General features: G+C 40.0%; 2 protein-coding genes across 4 annotated transcripts in view; one reads left to right on the top strand and one right to left on the bottom strand.

Moving 5' to 3' along the window:
- Positions 1–4,713, bottom strand: part of dgat1a (diacylglycerol O-acyltransferase 1a) — a 17,043-nt gene extending 12,330 nt beyond the window's left edge. The window contains exons 1-2 of one of the 2 annotated variants that reach the window (XM_046059249.1): positions 4,240–4,713; positions 2,825–2,912 (exon numbers count right to left, since the gene is read on the bottom strand). In XM_046059249.1, coding sequence (XP_045915205.1) covers positions 2,825–2,912; positions 4,240–4,526 — 375 coding nt within the window. In that variant the 5' untranslated portion in view covers positions 4,527–4,713. The remainder of the gene's footprint in view (positions 1–2,824; positions 2,913–4,239) is intronic. The other variant, XM_046059248.1, reaches the window with a different exon arrangement.
- A 1,516-nt stretch (positions 4,714–6,229) lies between these two features.
- Positions 6,230–17,703, top strand: zgc:63863 (uncharacterized protein LOC393372 homolog). 2 transcript variants are annotated; one of them, XM_046059479.1, is made up of 10 exons: positions 6,230–6,463; positions 7,481–7,529; positions 8,733–8,863; positions 8,964–9,044; positions 10,052–10,238; positions 10,379–10,480; positions 12,590–12,731; positions 13,637–13,821; positions 15,714–15,823; positions 16,834–17,703. In XM_046059479.1, exons 1-10 carry the CDS (start codon positions 6,394–6,396, stop codon positions 16,998–17,000), a joined length of 1,224 nt encoding a protein of 407 aa, XP_045915435.1. In that variant the 5' UTR covers positions 6,230–6,393; the 3' UTR covers positions 17,001–17,703. The 2 variants fall into 2 exon arrangements, with proteins under 2 accessions (XP_045915435.1, XP_045915436.1); XM_046059480.1 differs by lacking the exon at positions 15,714–15,823.
- The last annotated feature ends 2,551 nt before the right edge of the window (positions 17,704–20,254 follow it).

Below are 20,254 nucleotides of genomic sequence, written 5' to 3'. Positions count from 1 at the left end.
ATTAAATCAAATAATATCCAAATAATATAATGATCACAATCATTAATATACCTTTGAATCATCTGTAATAAGAATATCTGTGTATTTTGCCTGCCTGGGACTCTGTTTAATAAAGTTTTAGTAATGAACTTAATTAAACTGTAACTCCATGTCCTTAGCTGTGAATGAGAGACGTGTCAGATTTGGTGGATGACAAGTTTAAAAATAGAAAGAGCTACCAGGGTTGGCTGAACATTAGGACCCTGACATACATAGCTGAGAGAACTGGTGCCAGCAAAGATTGAATGATCAACCATTTTGCATGGTCTTCTGTTAAAAGGTTCTCCTTCAACACACAGCACAGACTACAGCTGACTTGCATCACGTGTGTTCTGCATCTACATAACCAGTCAGCATAATCCAAAAAACCTTGTGGAAAGACTCAACAAAACAAAGTAGCCATTTATTTTCTGACAGTTATCTATCTTAGTGTATGCTAAGTGAAAGAGTGTGAAAACAAAATTGCAGCTGGCATCGGAAAGTTTTGCTTTGCTATGCACCGTCCTTGTGGTCATTTAATGATATGAACCAGCTGAAGCATCAGTTGTTTGTACCACACGCTGGGTCAACACTGTATCTGTGCCAAATATCTTCTGATCATTGGCACAGCACAGCATCTTGAAACACTAATCTTTTTGTTGGTTCACTAGCACAGATGTAGTGGCACCAATCTGAATATGCTTAACAATGTATGTGTGTGGTTAGTGAGAGCTTTAAGCCTTGAAATGGACAGGTGGACATGACTGCAGACCAAGGAGAACTTCAGACAGTATTTGTCGGGTGCTGTATGCAAAGCTGGTGGATCTGCAGTGGAATATGTACGTATCTCATGGGGAGTACACAACGGTAAAAACCATGAGCTTATTTTAGAAGACTACATTAAAGAGTGCTTTCATGAACACCCAAATTCATAGATTTCCCAGTTTCCAGATGGAAATCAGTGAAGCACGCAGCTAACGTTTTATTCATTCTCCAAACAACTCAAGAAAGGCTCGTTCAACAAGAGCAGTCAAACATGTACACTTAGTTTACATGCATTAATTATTTAAATTATTTAAAAGTAGGAGCCTAGCTGTTCTGAAGGTGCTTAGTGGATTTTTTTCCTCCAACCACCTACATTTTAAGGCTTCAATTGAATTGGTAATATTTGTAAACACTTGTCTTCAACATTCAGAGTGTAAAAATGCCACATCTTATCTCTCATCTCTAGAAATGTGCTGCTGTAGCTGACATTTTAGGAATTTAGCTGACGGCCCCAGTAATCGAGGACAAATTACACAACTAAGCCTCTAAATGTACACCCCCACCTGTGTGGTTCCACTTCACACTCTTACAGCCTAATCCTGAAGGCTTCCTAAAAACAGCCTGAACCAAGCAGCATCAACCGTCCCTGGTGACCACAAAGTAGAGGATGTGGTCAACAGGGCAATATAAAACGTTCAAAGATGGGATTAATCCCGTCAGAAAACTGCAAAATTAGACTCCGTTTGGAAAAAACCACAAACCTACACTACAAACACACACACACACACACACCCTACACTACAACCACACACACACACACACACACACACACACACAAACCCAAACCTACACTCACATATACTGTACACAAAGTACAGGGAAAAATAATAATCCTTGTGCATGCATGTGTGCACATGGACAGAAACACACACTAATACACGCAGTATTTATAGCCTGTGTCCATTTAAATTTCATTAGGATTATGGCTAAGTGGATATATGTATCCTCCATGCCAATCAAAATCCTAACAGTGACTGCATGTTCAGGGGTACTGCAGGACAGATGGACGGGCGTGCGCACGCAAACAAATGCAGGACATTTCACTTGATTTGAAGTGACCAACCAAGGGATCATATTTAACTGTGACACGTCTCAGAGACTGCGATTCTGCATCTAACACAACTGATACATAACTTTAAAATATTTACCCTATATTTAACCGTAACACTTATGTTGGTATTGGTACCTGGTTTGAAAAGCTAATGGTAAAACAGAGTCTGAAATAAATGCCACAGAGCAAAACTCACTCATCGTGGCAACCATCGTAGTACATCCTGAAACTGGCCTATTTTGCACTGATCTTCAACATGGTGTACAATTGCAGCTGCACATGTGTACAGTATAGTGCATGCACTGTAGCAAAGCCAGTTTTAACAGGAGCGCCTGCTAGTTTATTCTCTTATCATACAGAGTGCTTCTCTCATAAGTTTTTACAAGCAGCTTCTGATGCTGCTTTTAATGGTCCTTAGATCATACAAACAAGCTTAGGGTTTGTTAAGCGTAAACTGTCATGCATACGCGGGCTAAACTAAAACGGTCCCTGCTAGAAGATGAATCTTTCAGCTTAGTCTTATTTTAGAATTTGAGAAACACTTCACTGGCAACAGGACCATGAGGGAGTAACTGTGCATGCACATGTGGTGAACCTACTTGTGTGAAGCAGGATAATACAGATAAAGCAACTTATCAGACTTCTCACAGACAATTCAGATAGACAACTTTCAGGTCCAACTCCAAAACCCAGGAGGGTGCGTACTGTACACGTGTGGGGCTGGCATTTCTGCTTTTGTGGTTAAAGCAACGACCAAAAGCACTCATGCAGCAGTTAAAATGGGCTACAGTAGTTAGCAGTTTTATGTACTGTATGTGTGTTTGTGTGCGTTTCCAAGGGAGACTCAACGAGACAAAACTACGTTTGCAAGTTTTGGAAATCCCAGTGTGGTACATTTTCAGCTCTCAATGGACACGTAGTTCTACTCACCAGCATGACGACACACCAGTTGAGGATTCCTCTGTAGTTGCTGTAGCCACTGGCTGAGCTCAAGAGAGACTCCTGGAGGGTGTGGCAGCTGCAGGGAAACACAGTTTCAAACTGTTTTACTGATGATTTTAGGGGGGGGTGGAAATCCAAGCTCTTCACATTCTTTCCTGCCTGTTTATCTCTACAAGCTATGGGATGAAATCACAGGGCACATCATATAAGTAAATCCCTCGCACTCTCAAAGAAAACATTCAACTGCATCCCTTGAAGTTAAACGTGACTAGAAGTGTTATTATGAAGAGACCAACAGGACTGACTTTGCATTTTGAAGACGGTATGTTTGTATTTGGTTTGAAGGAGGCTGCATGATTCAGACAAATCGGTGACTCATGGTTAGGGTGATTTAGAGTGGGGGTGTATTGAGCATCATGGTAAAAATTAAATTACACATTTTACTAATTTGACATGACAGTGCTGAGGACACACTATGAAGCACAAAACCATTTATTTGTGAAATATTTAAGCATTTCTATTTATTAATGATAGGCTTTGACATTTACTTTCCTAGACTCTCTTGAATGAAGTAAGGAAGGGAAAGAGCATTTAAAGAGAAGAACAAGGGGTTTCCTCAATGAGTGCCAGGACACACGCATGGCAAAACCAGACCAGGAGAAGAACGTGCAGACAGAGAGGTAGTCAGCAAGCATAGTATTGCAAAAGCACATGCCATTGTTGTTTCACATTTCCTGTTAAAGTTACACTGGAGCCTTACCTCACCTAGTTGGCAAGACTCTAATAATCGTTTTTATTATTTATGATCATAGCATTTTTTTTTTATTAAAAAAAAACAAAACTTTTTCTTAGTATTTCCAAATCTAGTGTTGGCATGTCAGTACAAAACAAGTTAGACACCATCAAGGGACATTAACATTAGACTTACCAATTGATCATGTGCGGGCTTCACTCCTAAATGGACTTAATAAATACCAGTAGCACACCACTAACATGTAGGCTTTCATTCAAGGAAGGATTTGGACATGGAAGCGGTCCATGCCACCATAAGACGTTGGAGGTAAATGTCCAGACTTCAAGGTAAAGTTTTATTCTACAGAAATATGCAGTCATAGATTGTAGTATCTTGGTTTTCTGTTGTTTAACCTGTGGAGTGCTACAGGACATTGGAGTGGCCCCTTTTGAGTCCCACTTGATTTAAGGACTGCTCTGACAAACGATCACAGGCTAACCCCCCAAGGAATTAGCTAAAGACAAGCCAATGGAAACGAATATTTCACACAAATGGCCTAAAGTTAAATCACACATACAATACATGAAAGCAGCAAATGTATATTTGAAATGTAGCTTGTTCTGATTAGTTAGTTTGCGTACGTGATGTTGGCACGTTAACGTTAAGTTACCTGAGTCTCTCGTGGATATCTTCCACCGCACTGCTCTGTTTCTTCTGACAGTTTGTGAGCTGCTGCTGCTGCCCTGGCATCCCCGTCTGTCTGTCCACCTTCCCGATGTTACTTGCATGCTTGGACACCTCTGTTTTGGCTTTAGCAGAATTTATCGCTAGGGGTTTCTCCCCGGCATCGTGACACTTGCTCCCGTTGGCTTGTTTCGCGTTGGCAGCTCCGCCGCCGGTGATAGTCGTCCTCCTTCCGCGGGTTACGGGCCCTCTCATCACGGCTCTGTCGCTCATCTCAGCAGCTTCAATCACGCTTTTACCTGCCTGACATTGCTGGTCGCTGTCACCCGTTTCTCTCTGTCTCCACCCGCAGCACCAAGAGCTGAATGAGTATTTGCGGGCGGCTCAAAAGCTAGTAGTGATAAGGCGTTTCATCACTACTACAGCCCAAGGTGCAGCAGGGTTGCCAGGTCTGTGTTTCAACTGGCATCCCCCTATCGAGCCGATGTCCCAATCCACTTCCTGATTAGCTGTGCCACAAAAACTCACACAGGTCTTCCTGAATCCCAATTAATCAACCACATTACAAATGGGCATTGTATAGTCGGAATTCTTTGCCATAACAAATATATATATATATATATACACAATTGTTGTTGTTGAATTTAACTTTCTACAAAGTCCTATAATCCTTTGACAGGCTGTGATAGAGAACATGTAGCCTACCTTAGTTATTTTATATGTATGTACCAATAGTTTATTTGTTTTGTTGTTGTTGTATTACTAACCAACTGAACACAAATATGTATAGTGGAGTGATCTGATTTAGTGGAGTGGAGCACAAGCTCCACCAATCCATAAATAAATTATTATGTTGTTGCTAATAGCATGAATACATGGATAGACAATAAAGCAGAAGGTGCACTTTGTGAAGGTGGAGACATCCATAGTCCATGCTAAACCCACCCATTAGGCCTACATCCTTTGAAGAAATACCTCTGCAATATATTTTCCCTCTGGAATCACACCCAACTTTAGTCTTGGTCTCCTTGGAGTTTGATGAGGAATGTATGTTTATTTAGGTATGAAATTTGTTTGTTAGGGCCAAGGCCATAGTCGTGGTTTGGATTTGCCACTGTGAGCAATTTGTTTGTATGCAACCAAGTGTGACCTGAGAGGCAGTACTCAGGGCTGCAAGCCACTCCATGCAGCTTTTGTACTGGATGTCCTGAAATGACCCTGTACCCGACAATTAGAAAAACTAGTTTTCAGATGCAAGTCAGTGCAGTTCAGAGCATGTACTTCCCCTACAGTAGGTCAACAAGATGGCTCTACTTGCACATAAGTACATACAATGCTATACAACCATCCATTAACAATACAGATCCCACAACTGCACTCTAATATACAATCGATAAAATAATTAATGTTGAAATCACATGTACACATTGATACTGGATATTTCAAGTGGTTTAGTAGTTTTGTATTGTTCCACATGTAGCGTTCTGCAAGTCAATATCAATATCAGTGTTATTGTCTTTTCTCATTGTATTAAATATACATTTTAGTATTTTTTTACATTCAGAAGAGAAAGAGAGAGTGAAAAAAGTACTGCAAACAATACATGCACTTAAATGGCCACAGACCCTTTTGCCCATATTACCAAAATGACACATTATCATTGACATATCATATTGTCCATATTAATATTCTAATTTCCTTAACACTTGCTATGTAGCGCTTTACTATCGTCTAGTAGAAAATATGAAAACATTCAAAATAAATATTTGTTTTTACTAAACGCATTTCAGTCAAGACAATGCCTTTACAAGGCAAAAATTTAAAGAAAATAAAACAAACACTGCTAACTTTAGCTCAAATATTAGAGCATCAAAACTACAGTCAAGTTAGCTTGGGGTGCGAGCCCATGAAAAGCCAATGGCATTCGTGCACTGCGTCACATGTCTTTTCTGCCCAATAGCAGCGTTGAGAGGTGATCTGGTTAGGTTGATTCGCTCAGGGACAGCTGCTGAGAGAAACGGTCACGTAGAGCCAAATATATATATATATTTTTTACTTGTTTAGAGACATATTTTTTGTATGTTAATTTGCCTATGGCACAACACACACTTGGTCATTCGGTAGTCAGCTTTTAAAGGGGATGAAAAGGCTCAAGAGGAAGAAACAAAACGCAGGAGTTGGGGTGGATGGGAATGGATCTATCACAAGAGGTAACGTTAAATCAGCCGATAAGTTAGCTAGGTGAAACGTTAAAACGCTGGACATACATACATACAGACTAATGTTAGTCACTTAAAGCTAGTTCATCCTTTAAAAAAGCACGTATATTTACTTGTATCTACTGTACGTGTAGCTTACAGACAGACACTTGACCTGCACAGTCTGTGGCGAAATGTCAGTGAACGTAATGTTAGTTTTAGTTAACAGCTGCTTAAGCTAACTGACTCAAACTAACGTTATAGTACAAGACACGAATCGCGAGTTGTCGCGCTATCACGGTGTTTTCCTTCCTTGTATCCAACCGCCGGTTGTCTTTTTATTTACATTTTTGTCAAAGTAAACTTTAGCCACATATCTGCCAGTGGCGCTTGCGTGGCAGCGTGTCAGCCAACGTGGACAATTTTGGAAAGTTGCAGCTGGTAACCAGACAGATGAGGATGGATATGATTTTATTCCCTGTACCTGAAATCTAACAAATCATCACTTAACACCGGCTTAACCCTTCAAGCCATTTTAACACTTAAAATTGAATTTGATGCAATCTCACTGCATAGCACTTACATAACAATTCCGTGACTCATTTGTTCTTTGTAATGGCATTGTTTGCATGAAAGACACTAAATGGGTTAGTCAAAAGAAGTATTTAATAGGGATTCAGTAGGGAAATGCCCCAGTTTTTATCTGTCTGTGCAAATCATGTAGAGCAGAAAATTCAAAACGAGGAAATTGCATTGTAAAAGTCATACTTCAAATGTTTAATAAAAACATTTACAGTTATTTTAGATTGATTTTGATTGTGCATCAATTATTTTTTGCCACACTAGAAACAATACTTTAGTATGTGTATCTGTATGTCTGTTATACAGATACACATATATATATATATATATATATATATAACGCCAGCTTGTTCTCTCTCTACTCTCCATGTCTTCTCATTTATCTTTGTATTCCCACATCTTTCTTTCTCTCTCTCCTCCACCTCTGCCCCTCTTTTACAAAACCAGATTGTGGGAGGAAACAGAAGTTGGCAGAGATCCACCAGGCTTTGATCAGGTTTGTTAAGGATGCTTACTTTTTTTCTGCCCTGAATGGCATCCAGGGGGACATATTCATTTGAGCTGTTTTTAAAGCTAATTTAATTTTCCTTCCCGGGAGTTTGTCACATTCCGTTACACCACCTTCTTGATTGCTGCTTATTTAAACCATTGCTCATCTGAAACTACTACAAATGCTGCTAATGAGACCCTTTGATTTTTGATTGGGACTGCATTAGAAACACAAAAGTACTAGTACCTTGTGTTCTAATGATGAATTACAGTAGCTTTCACAAAAAATCTGCTTTGATTTGAATGTATTTCTAGAAATCTAAAAAGTTATGACAATTTCCGTTGTAGAAAATGCCTCATTAGCACTAGAGCAATGGCCCACAGGTGGGAATGCACCTCCCTCTCCTGCTCACTGTTCCACAATTAGATGGTATGCATTTATCCACAGATAGGGACCTTCATCACTCCCTACTAACCTAATTTCACACATGAAGATCACTCACATGTGCCCAGAGGAATAGTGGGAAGAGGATCACGAAGATATCGGTGTCAGGAGGCACGTGGGACTTGATGGAGAAATGGGACAGGAAAGCTCTTGCAGAACTGATTTTTATGAATTCATGTGTAATTGCACAAGAGTAAAACACGCAACTATTTCCTTTATCCATTCATCTCAGACATGTGTGGACACACATCATGCTGTATCTGTCAGGCAGAGGTGGCGTGAATAAAAAAATGTTTTAGGCTAGCTCTGCGCCTCCATCAATTTTAACAAGTAAATCAGGGTCATATTCTGCTTATAAGAATGTGTTTCTTATGCACATACACTACGTAACATTACTGCTAGAATACTGTGTATGCACTCATTCTTACTGCTGTTTGTCATTAATTGTTTGGCCTGTTTTAATTTATCTGGTTTTAATTTTTGTGTCTTCAACTGTATAACTTGTCCAGCACTTTGGTCAACTCTGGTTGTTTTTAAATGTGGTTTATAAATAAATAAACTTGATTTGACTAGAATACATAAAATTGCACTTTATTCCTGAAATAAGTTCATTTGTAAGATATAGTTGATCTTATTGAAAGCCATTTGCTGATTTTCTGATAAAATAGTTTTTGAGGACTGGTTAACACAGATTGTTTTGGGCTGTGTGGGCAGACTTTTGAAGTAGTGCATCATATTGAACAGTGTCCACTTCTGAATGTGCAGTGATCCAGTCGACATTGAGACCCTAAGGAGAGCAGCAGCCAGCAAGGGAGGCCTTCTCACAGACGAACTAAGGAGGAAAGTCTGGCCCAAGCTACTGAATATCAATGTGTACGATCTACCACATAAACCTGGTTAGTGGTTGATTTGATACTTATATTTACTAGTTTGATGTAAAACCCATAAATCTATGACTTAATACTAACAACAATAACACATTTTCTTCTGTTGTAGGTCAAGATGTGAGGGAGAACCACAAGGACTACAACCAAGTAGTCCTGGATGTCAGGAGGTCCACGAAGCGGTTCCCTAAAGGTGTGTGTGTGTGTGTGTGTGTGTGTGTGTGTGTGTGTGTGTGTGTGTGTGTGTGTGTGTGTGTGCATGTCTGTGCGTGTCTAAAGATGAGTACTATTTATAAAACTGTACCCCTGTACTCACAGCAACTTGCAGATATCTGGCAAGGCTTAATAATTAATGAACTGCAAGAGGGAAGATTCTTATGTCACAAGACGCCTGTGTTGTTGGGTAAAATCAAAAAGTTTTGATAGCAACAAAGAGGTGTCTTATCTAACTGATATGCTGTAAATTCAGTGCTGACTATATAAATCTCTCTGCCAGGAGGAAGCAATGTGTGGAAAAACTAATTCAAAACAACAGCAGGTAGTGAGGGGAAAGCTGGACTTTCAGTATCAGATGTTTGATTTTTTTGATCTCTGTTAGGAATTAAATATTAAACTGCCCTGCAAATGCAGACTTTAACATGCCTTTTGCTGTTAAAAGGTGTAAGAAAAGTTAGAATGATGTTCATGTTCAGTGTGATTTATTGGAGTGAATGTTTCAGTTAAACAATGTTGCCAATGTGTTTTCTAGCAAAATCAAAAAGTTTACATCTCAATATGACATAACAAGATAATGAATTAATCCAATCAAGGCCCTTCAATTTAGCAGTAATAAGTAAAATGATGATCTGATGACTATCAGAAGTTATTTCTTTTGTGTATGTACATGTTTATCAAATTGTCACTTAAACTTGTATTTTATGCACGTGCTGTGAAAGGAAGTCATGTTTACCTTTTCACAGCTCAACTGAGCAGTGTTGGGTTTGTATTAAAGCCTGGTTATAAGCAGTCAGGAGTAAATACAGAACATAAATTAGGTAGTAATGTAATTGCTAAGTTACATTGTGCGTTTTCATGAAGTTCCTTACCATGTCCCAGTGGAAGCCGAGGCCTTTTTCAAAGTCTCTGAGAGAACCTGCTGCTGTCTCCAAATTGAACAAGATTGTATGTTATTATATACGCTAATCCGTGGCTCTGTCTCAGGTATGCCAGCCACAGAGAGAGCTGTGCATCAGGAGCATCTCATTGGCATCATACTGGAGGTTTTGAAACGCAACCCTCAGCTCCATTACTACCAAGGCTACCATGATGTGGCCGTCTCTTTGCTGCTGGTAGTTGGGGAGCGGATGGCCATCGCCATGCTGGAGACACTGTCCAATTATCATCTCAGGTTGAATATATATGTTTTATTTTATGTATTTTTAATGGATCCAATTAATCAAACATATTACAAATGATTTAGCAGTGATACTTATATAACTTAACTATAACTCTATAACTGTCTCCTCTGACTTCTCTGTCTGTTTATAGAGATTTCATGGATCCTACTATGGACAGCACTAAACACATTTTAAACTACCTGATGCCCATATTGGAACAGGTTGATACAGAACTACATGACTTCATGATCAGGTAGACACACACACACACACACACACGCTGCTTCCCAATGAACGTCGGCACTTACTTATGTATCATTTCTTAAAACAAAAAAACCCCAATTTTTGATGCCGTCTACGTCGCTTTGGACATAATGTAATTTAAGTACCAACCACTAGAGGGCCTCAAAGTGTTGCTGTTCACCTTTGAGCTTCATGGGAAGTGTTTTGTTTTTGAATTGAAAGTCAATAGAAAATATATCAGTAGTCGTCTCATTGGGGAGTTCTCATATCAGATGGTCCAACAGCTGTTTCAGAGGCGTTTCTGTCCCACCAAGGTGTTCAGCACATTTACCTTAGTTTGTGAGGTGTAATTAGCCAAATAATGATTAATGGTGTATTTGCACTTTAATAAAACCACAACAAAAAGGCATTTTAAGATACAACCAGCTATAGTAAATATTGTGAAGTGTGTATTGAGGGCTGGGAGGACTGTGTGTGTGTGTGTGTGTGTGTATGACTGCGTCTACAGTACCTTTGCTGTCTTGTTGCCTGTTCATAATTGATGATGTGCTAGCAACCTCCATAAACTACCTATCTATTCACATACAAGCTCGCACAAACACAAAAAGCACAAAATAGACATTGCACTTGCAGAAAAACGGCAACATAAACAACAAGGTCCGTGTGCTTGGCAGCCAACACATTTTCATTTTGAAATGCCAACACCCCACTTCAGAGTTTTTGTGAGCACTTCCATTTCCCCTTGCCTGCCTTCTTATCTCTCCCTCTTCTTTGCCTTTCCGCCTGCTCCTTCTTTTTTGTTCCTTTATTTTCTCTCTCCGACTTCATTGTATCTCTCTTATGTCCCTCTCATCACACATGCTCCCTGCCCTTTGCTCCCTCTCTGTACCCCTCCCCCAACACTCCCACTGACTTCTTTTCAGTTGTCACTCCCTTCCCCTTGTATTCATCCATCTTCCTCCCTGATTATTCCTATCCAATATTTAGCAACAGCCTCTAAGGGTATCCAATTTACTTGAGACTCTGTCAAAAATAACTGCATATTTATGTCAGTGCACAATAAAGAAAGACAGAAGAGAACATGGGAGGGTTTTAAACAGTATGTGAAGGTATAGAAAATTTATTTTCTTTCAAATTCAAAGGCCAATTCTTTAGGAATTGATGTGGTCAGGAGAAAATCTTGCAACACAGTGTTTCATGAACTTTAAGCCAAACTCTTGAAGATCAGTTTATGACTAAATTAAAGTATTTACTGTTGTTCTTGTGAAACAAGTTGCGTAATGTGTGGAGAAGCTTGTCAAGTCTGTGTGATGGCATTAGGGATTATCTCAGGTTCAGCTTGGAGACTACAGATTTTTAAGGGAGATCCTGTGTTACAAACTTTCTTGAAGACATGTTTGAAAGTTACATAGGGGTTTCTCAGGGGGCTAACCAAACACACTATCGATTTTTGGGAATTGCTGGATCCTGCATATGTGGAGCTTGAACCATGCTAGGGGTTACAAATCAGGGTATCTGACCCTCTGCTTTGATCATTAATTTTAAAATTCTGTCTCTTGTGAGTACTCTAAATTCATGGATGTGTTTTTCTGGCTAAGGTTAGCCGACTCATACCAGTGCATTTTTTAAAAACATTTTATCCCACTGACTAAAAAATGCTTAGACTTTACAGTACTGCACACCACTAATGTACCACTTGGCGTACCATTAGTTTTCAAAGTGATTTCCTGCCTTCCATTCAGCCATTCAATCATTTCGATACTGTGTGAAAAGCAACTTGAGAGACATGCTCTTTGTTATCGATTGTAATGTGATGGCAAGATGGTTTTCATACCGGTCTGAAACCACTAGCTGAAAGAAGAATCGGCCCATATGTTTTCACATAATTCCTACTATAAATTAAAATTTTTTATTAGGCTATTTATGTCATTCTGCTCTTGTAAAGTCTCTTGTGTTATCTGTTTTTGTTTTTAGTCTGTAAATAGTCTTTTAAGGTTAAACAAGGGTTAAATTCAAATAAAAGAAAACATATAAAGCCTGTCCGACAATCTTTGTTAGTGGCATGTGTGGTTCTGTTTGTTTATATCTCTTTATACTGTGTATTTGCCTTTTCTTTCAGAGCGGAGGTGGGAACCATATTTGCACTGTCCTGGCTCATTACATGGTACGGCCACGTGCTGTCAGAGTTCAAACACATCCTGAGACTCTACGACTTCTTCCTGGCCTCACACCCACTGATGCCCATCTACCTTGCCGCTACGGTAAAAAGGCATAGAAGCTAACAGGAAATTAACAAGAGGCAGTGACTTTGTCTGTAACGGAAGACGCTCACACATGAATACATGCTGCGACTAACACACACACACACACACACACACACACACGTTTACTCATGCTAACAGTGAGGTGGAGTACTGTGAAGTCACTGGACTAGTTAATTAGATACCTCCTAATGAACAGATGAGAGAGAGAGAGAGAGAGAGAGTGAAAGAGGGGAACAGAAAAGGAGGTACGGAGGGAGAAGATTAAAGGCTAAAGGATGAGGGCTGCTTCAGGAAACAGAATGACGAGGAGAGCTGACTGATGTTTGTCTGTGGAGGAAGGAGAGAAACAGATTACAAAGGAAAAGCTTTCTGATACTTTTTTCACTTGTTCCTCTCTGAAACTTGTTCCTCTGGGTGCTGACACCAACTGATTTAGCAGAAATGTTTACTGCTGGAACTTATAGGTGTGCACTTGTGTTTGTGGAAATCATTTATTTTGCGTGTGTGTACATGCATCCTTTTTTGGGTGTGAAGAGGCCTTTTTTTAACTGAAGGGCTTTGTGTATATTGATAAGTGTGTGCAGTTGTGCACATTTAGCTCATATGCAGGATGTTTTTTTTATGTGTGTGTGTAGGGGCTGGGCACTGGGAGAGTTCTGTTTGAAGTGTGTGAAACAACAAAGCAGAATGTAGTTCATGTTTCCTCCAAGGCTGAGTACCGCTCACAGCATGGGGGGTTAACTCTTCATCTGCCCATGTCACCACTAAGCACTCATTCTGCCTCGCTAGTATCACTAGTGTACTGTATGTAGACAGTATGTAGAATCTAATTCATGTTTGTTCCCAGGTTAAACAGGGCACAGCTTCAGGGTTAAAACAGTTACCCCCCCTCTCCTCTTCAGATTGTGTTGTACAGAGAGAAGGAGGTGAAGCAGACAGAGTGTGACATGGCCATGGTTCACCACCTCCTCTCCCGCATACCCCAGGATCTTCCATACGAACATCTGATTGGCCAGGCTCAGGACCTGTTCGACCAGTACCCTCCATCTTTACTGGCCAAGCGGGCAGCACTGCAGTCTCGGAAAAGGTAAAGAGACAACCACAGAATAGAAAGTAAAAATGGTTAATAATAATAATGTTAATACTATTAAACAAATACATAGCTGTGTGCTCATTGGACACATGAGAAGACACAGGGCTCAAAAAAAAGTAAACTTAGTGAGGTTAAATCAATACAAGAGCTCAATTTAAATATCAATGTAAATGTGATATGCATCCACATTAAGTGAACAAGGTTTCTTACTGGGTCATACTTCAGTCAAAACTATAACTGTGAACACATTTAATCAGTATTTTTTTGATCAATCAATCAACCAATTAATCTACAGCAGTGGTCGGCAATAGGCGGCTAGATTGCTTTGAAAGCAGAAAAATAGAAAATAAATAAATTGATAGCGGCTGGTGCTGAAATAGATATCACTCATGAGAGATACAGTTACTCACACAGTCACTTTCTGTTAAATGACTGTGGCTGCAAAATAAAAGCGTGAGAATGTTTATTGCAGCAATGCTTTATGCTGAGTTTATTGAAAGCTTTTACTTTGAAGAGTTCTGAAGGACATTCAAAAGAGTCTCTGGCTTGCTTGACACACCTCTGGGAAGAATGTAGAAAGTTGCGTGGCACTGCGGAGAGACCCCAGTTGCAGTAGTGCATGGATTATGCGTAATCTTCATGTAGCAAACGACCACGAACCGTTCACAGCCTGTCGGCACTGGAGAGGGAGTGGGGCGGACTGCGGTCGGTCAGTGATTGTTTCCTCTGGCGGGATGAAGTCTGACGCTCCACATGATCCGTGATAAGATTAATGTCAATAAAGCATGCTGTCAATATTTTAGAAACCCCCCAAAATATCTCAAATCACGCTTTTAGGGGAAATGAAAATAAGCGTCCATAGGTTTATGAATGCGGATCAAATACTGGGCACACACACTGCAGCACGTGTCTTTTTGTGAGCATGTGCAAAAGTGTCCTTATAATCAAGTAATAAGGGGGAAAAAATATACGCAGTTAATTGGAATTGATCTTCCAGTCTTCCTAACGGGAGTCCCACACAGTAACTACTGCCCATCACAATTTTCCATATCTTATCTTCAAATGACACGATCAGACAAAATCAGCAAATTTTCACATTTAAGAAGCTGGAAACTGATTTTGTTCTTAATAAATGACTTAAATATATAATCAATGTCAAAATGGTTGTTGATTGGTGTTCTGTCAATCAACTAATCATTATTTGACTAACTGCTCCTGCACTTTCACTCGCTAAATAATTTTATTAGAACACATGACTCTAATAGAAAAGTTTACCACATAAACATATTTTGAGTTGGTGTATATTTACTGTAGGTGGTGTGATGTAATTCCCTCAGTAACCAACAGGGGATGCTCTAAAAACGCATGCAGGCTCAGTAGTGCTGCTGATATACACAGGACATTTAGTGTGTGCGTGAGTGTGCGCGCGCATGCGTAATCAAGCATGTGACCATTTTCCCAAATTTTATATTATTTTATATTATTATTATTTTATATTTTCTGAGGACGAAACATTGAATACACAGCTACACCTTATCTTGCTGTATCCAAAGCCTCTCCATCTGTCTCCTTCTCTTTGTCTGTGTCCTTCAGCGTTACTTACAGTCATTGTTCAGGAGGGGAAGTGACATCACTGACAAGAGGCCTTGACTGACTGATACTGAAAGATACTTTTGTCCCATAATGCATTACTTCCATAGCTTCCTATACACAGGAGCAACTGAGTTAGCTGTCTCTCCATCTTTCCCTCACCTGTATTTATCCTTCATTCCATCTCTTCATACCATTCCAGCTGCCCATGTGTCACCTTAGATCTGACTCTGTTCTCCATTATCAATTAACTCTTTTCTTTCCATCCTTCTCTTCCTCTTTTTTTCTTTGGCCAGTCTGTCCATCAGCACCTTCCAGGCCTTTCAGCTCTCCACCCTTCACCAGAGGCCCGACTCTGTTCTCCAACGCCTCACCAAGGCCCAGGGCTCCACCACCTCCAGACATGGTAAAAATAGTAACCATAATCTTATTACTGACTCTGAAGAAGTACTCCACACGCACAGACAGTACAGACATACCCGCAGATGAGTGAAGCAAAAGGGAGTTCTTGTTGAATACTCTTTGAAGTTGGGCTAAAATTAAAATCGGCTGTGAGATTGTAAGAACAAACATTTCAACCTGACCATCAAAATCCACAGAACACAATTCTTCAAAACAAAGCAACAGTGAGTATGTCATCCCCCACAAACACTGACCCCCTTATGGGCCAATCAATAACAAGTAAACAAATGATGTACTAGCCCCATCAGGCCAATCAAGTACACATTTAAATATGCCAGAACAGAACAAAGAGAGGCTTCATTCCCATAGGGTTTGTGAAAATCTGATCAGTGGCGTCTGACATATTATCTGTGATGTACAGGCAATCAAAAATATGCTGTAACATTCCCCTCAGGCCTAACTGTAATATTAAAAATGATGCACATCATTCGCTGTAGTTTCATCAAAATTCAATTAGCAGACACAGAAATAGCACCTCCTGATTTCACTGTAGCAGACAATAAATGGGAGTCAGTAAGCCTGAGAGATGACTTGGTGTCTAAATGTTAAATAAGTGATGAATAATGGCTGACGAGTATACTTAAAATTTATGATCTTTTTATTATATCAAACCATATCCGTTCAATATTTTGTGTGTTCGCGCTCTGGTACTTCCTCCCCATAAACTGTTGCAGTTTTAAGTGTGTGGGGAAGTTCATTCTTGACCTTGTGAAGAGTAGTTTATACTTTATTTATGTTTGTGTATTATTGTTTTTGCCCCCTCCTTGACTCTACTCCAAGTGTTTTGACATCCCTTGACCCCTTTTTGTTTTCAAGTCCAGTAATAAAATGCAGCTTGATCCTCCTTTGGTTGAGCTTTTAAGCGTTTTGAATCCTCTTGACCCCTCCTTGTCTCCGCTCCTCATGGTCTGACCTCTCCTCCTTGTTCTGTGCTCATATCCTCTCTACATTCAGGCCTGGCAGCAGCTTTGCCGCGGGACCAAGGCCAGCCGTGGGGGAAGGCGAGCAGGATGGTGAAGATGGCAGTGTGGGGGCTATCTGCTACGCTAGGGGCGGCCGTGTTCGCTGTGGCTCAGACGGCTATGGACTGGGGACCTGAGATGTTACTACAACTGTTCTGATGTGGCGGTGGGGATTTAGACTGAGAGACACACACACTGACACATGGTGACAGCAGACACACATCTGCTCTTCAGTTGGAATAACAATAAACGAACATACATGCACAAAAAAAGATGCTGAAGACTTGAAGCCACTTGTTGAAGCAGGAGGAGGTCAGTTATCCCGGTGCCAAACAGGTTGTTGTTAATCAACCATGATGAACATATGTTAACCACTATCCAGCCTCAGGATGTCTGTGCATATGTGTGCGTGCAGATGTATGTGTGTTGTATGTTTCTGAGCAACATGTCAGATATACCACATGTGAACAGTGATGGATAACTGAACAGGCCTAATGTTTTTTGATTGAAACTACGCTTGGGCCCCTGGGCCAGAGCCTCTGTGTGAAGTGACAGTAAACATTTCTTTTTGAAAAGTCAATCAAATGACCACAAAAAGAGACAGTGACACAAAACGGCCGCAAAGAAATGCAAAACTACTCAAAAGAGAGGCAAAGCAGCTACAAAGAAATGCAGATCAACCACAAAGAGACTCAAAAGACCAGAGACACGCAAAATTACCAGAGACATGCAAAACGACCAAAAAGAGACTCAAAACAACCACAAAGAAAAGCAAAACATCTACTAAAGACACTGAACAACCACAAATAGACACAGAACAACCACAAAAGACACAAAACGACCACGAAGAGAATCAAAATGATTACAAAAAGATGCACAATTACCAAAAAGGGATGCAAATTGACTACACAGAGATGTAAAGCAACCAGAGACAGGCAGAACAACCACAGACACCCAGAACTACAACAAAAAGATACAAAATGTTGCTTTGTGTCTATTTCTGTCTGGGCCTCTTGCTCCTATGTAGGAGGGATGGGGTGCATTTACATGTTTGTGCCCAGGAGCCCATTGTCTCACAATCCGACAGTGCATATGAGACACTAACACACCTTTGCTTTCTCAGGCTGTTGCTCACACGCCATTGGTGGAACATTTTACATGTGTCTCGGTGTGTTTCCTGTTAGCTGATTTATTTTGCTGATAACTTGTTTTTAGCATGTCATGCTTGTTTTGTTGCAATTCTGTTGATGGCGTTTTAATGCGCTTGTTGGATCAGCAGCCATATCTGAGAGCCAAAATGCCTGAAGCCAGCACAATGACACATGAATACAAATTATTAAAGACCGGTGTTTTCCGCTGAAAGCTTCCAGTTATGAGCAAAGTAGGAGAGCAGGAGACAAATGGGAAAGATGGAGGGAGAGATTTTGCCTGTGAGCCACTGGTATTAATTGCTTTACTCTAGGTGTCAGGGAGTAACATTTACAATAGAGTTTGGCACACAAAATCTAGCTGTTGCTGCCCCCAGAAAAACATTACACACGGTTAACATGCAGCACTCAATGCAAGCGGTGGGCCTTCTGCAGATACATTTTGCAGGAGATATTGAAATACATCTTTATTTAATATGTTATTTTTATATTTTCTGGAGCGGTTTTCTGGCTGTTGTGGCCCACCACTGCTGAGTGAATATGGGGAAGACACCAGTACTTTTACATCCTTAAAATATTTAGTAGGTTTGCGCCAACACCACCCTGAACAGCCGTCTACAGAGCTACAGAAGTACATGTACTCACTCAGTTCTTCTTCCACATCACATTTCTCTTTAGCATTTTATACCAAAGATTCACTTAAAAATAGGATTTTAGAGCTACAGTTGGGGAAATTTGGACAGATTATTTTACCATATGTCATGGGAGAAAAAGTTGTCTTTTTATTTTCTTATAAGTGAAAGAAGTAAACAGCCGGTATCGGCATTCTCCAAAGGCGCCACACATACTGTATAATATTGGACCAAAGTGTTCGTATGACCGTAAACATAATCACAGTGTCAGAACCTGAAACGTGAATATTAATAATACAGGCTGTTTCCACCATGTGTATTTAGCACATATACAGAACACCGGATGTGGGGCTTTCACTAGCCTGTAGCCAAGCTGCTGCATCTGTTCACACAACTTCAGTAGAGTCACAACACTCTCATCTCTCCTCTTCCTCCGTTATCAAATTTATAGTAAATGTGTAACATCATTGCAAAGCTGAATGTGAAGTTTACCCTGTTGATTTTAGTTGCTTCCTAGCATATGAATTCAACTGGTATGTGCATTGATGTTATGATGTTTACAGTAGTAAATGTATGTAGAGTTGACATATCAAGCCTTAGGGCAATCTGAGAAAGTTTGCAGAGTTGACCGATCAATCAGTCTATCACTGCATTAAGTAGTTAGTTTAAGGCATTCTTCAGAAAATGCCACTTGCTGTGGTTTTAATTGATGATAATCAGTCTGTCATTTTATTAGACAGTCAATAAATCGATCAGTACCCTATAACTCAGGAAGTTGGCTGACCTGCAAGCTAGCTAGAATTCAGACGTCGAGTCAATCAGTAACGTGCTGGTGGTTTGAAAAGCCTGGTGTAGTTAACGTCATGTAAAACATCCTGTCTGCACATATCCGTCCGTTGTGATTAGATACATTAAATGTGTTTGTTTTTTTGTGTGTGTGTGTGTGAGAGAGAGGGTGAGATGTGAAAAATGTTTAGTCATAGATCAGTTTTTGTCTTTTAAGCCCTTCTGTGTTGTATTTATATTTTGTTTTGGTGCTCAATGTGCCTCAGTAAATGTAAATGCTCCGTATTTGTATAGCGCCTTTCTAGTCTTTTCGACCACTCAAAGCGCTTTTACACTACACTGACTATTCACCAGTCATACACATTCATAGTCATACACATTCATAAACTCAAACGGAAACTAACATTCACACACATTCATAAACTGGCGGAACAGCCACCAGGGGCAATTGGGGGTTAAGAGCAATAATCTGATTGGCTATTTATTTAATTGGTAAATATATAATTGGATTGAATGAATGTGTATTTAAAATGAACATGTGGGACAGTGAAAATTATCATTATGCTTTGTAATTGTCACAACTCTGAGGGTTTTGCATATAAAATACTGTATCTGGTCAGTCATATTTTCAGACAAGAAGTCTAAGGAATACTTTGTAATTTTGTGAAATACACTTAATTGCTTTCTTGCCGATATTTGAATGAGAACAGATACCACTGTCATGTCTGTACACTAAAGAAGAAGCCACCACCAGCTTATCTTAGCATAAAGAGTGGAAAAGGGGATAAACTGCTCACCAGGTTCTCCTCAAATTTAAGGATTTGTTAATAATAACCAAATGACATTG

This window comes from Micropterus dolomieu, linkage group LG09, assembly GCF_021292245.1.
Source record: "Micropterus dolomieu isolate WLL.071019.BEF.003 ecotype Adirondacks linkage group LG09, ASM2129224v1, whole genome shotgun sequence".
Classification (NCBI taxonomy): Eukaryota; Metazoa; Chordata; class Actinopteri; order Centrarchiformes; family Centrarchidae; genus Micropterus; species Micropterus dolomieu.
This window is presented reverse-complemented; position numbering and strand designations above follow the sequence as displayed.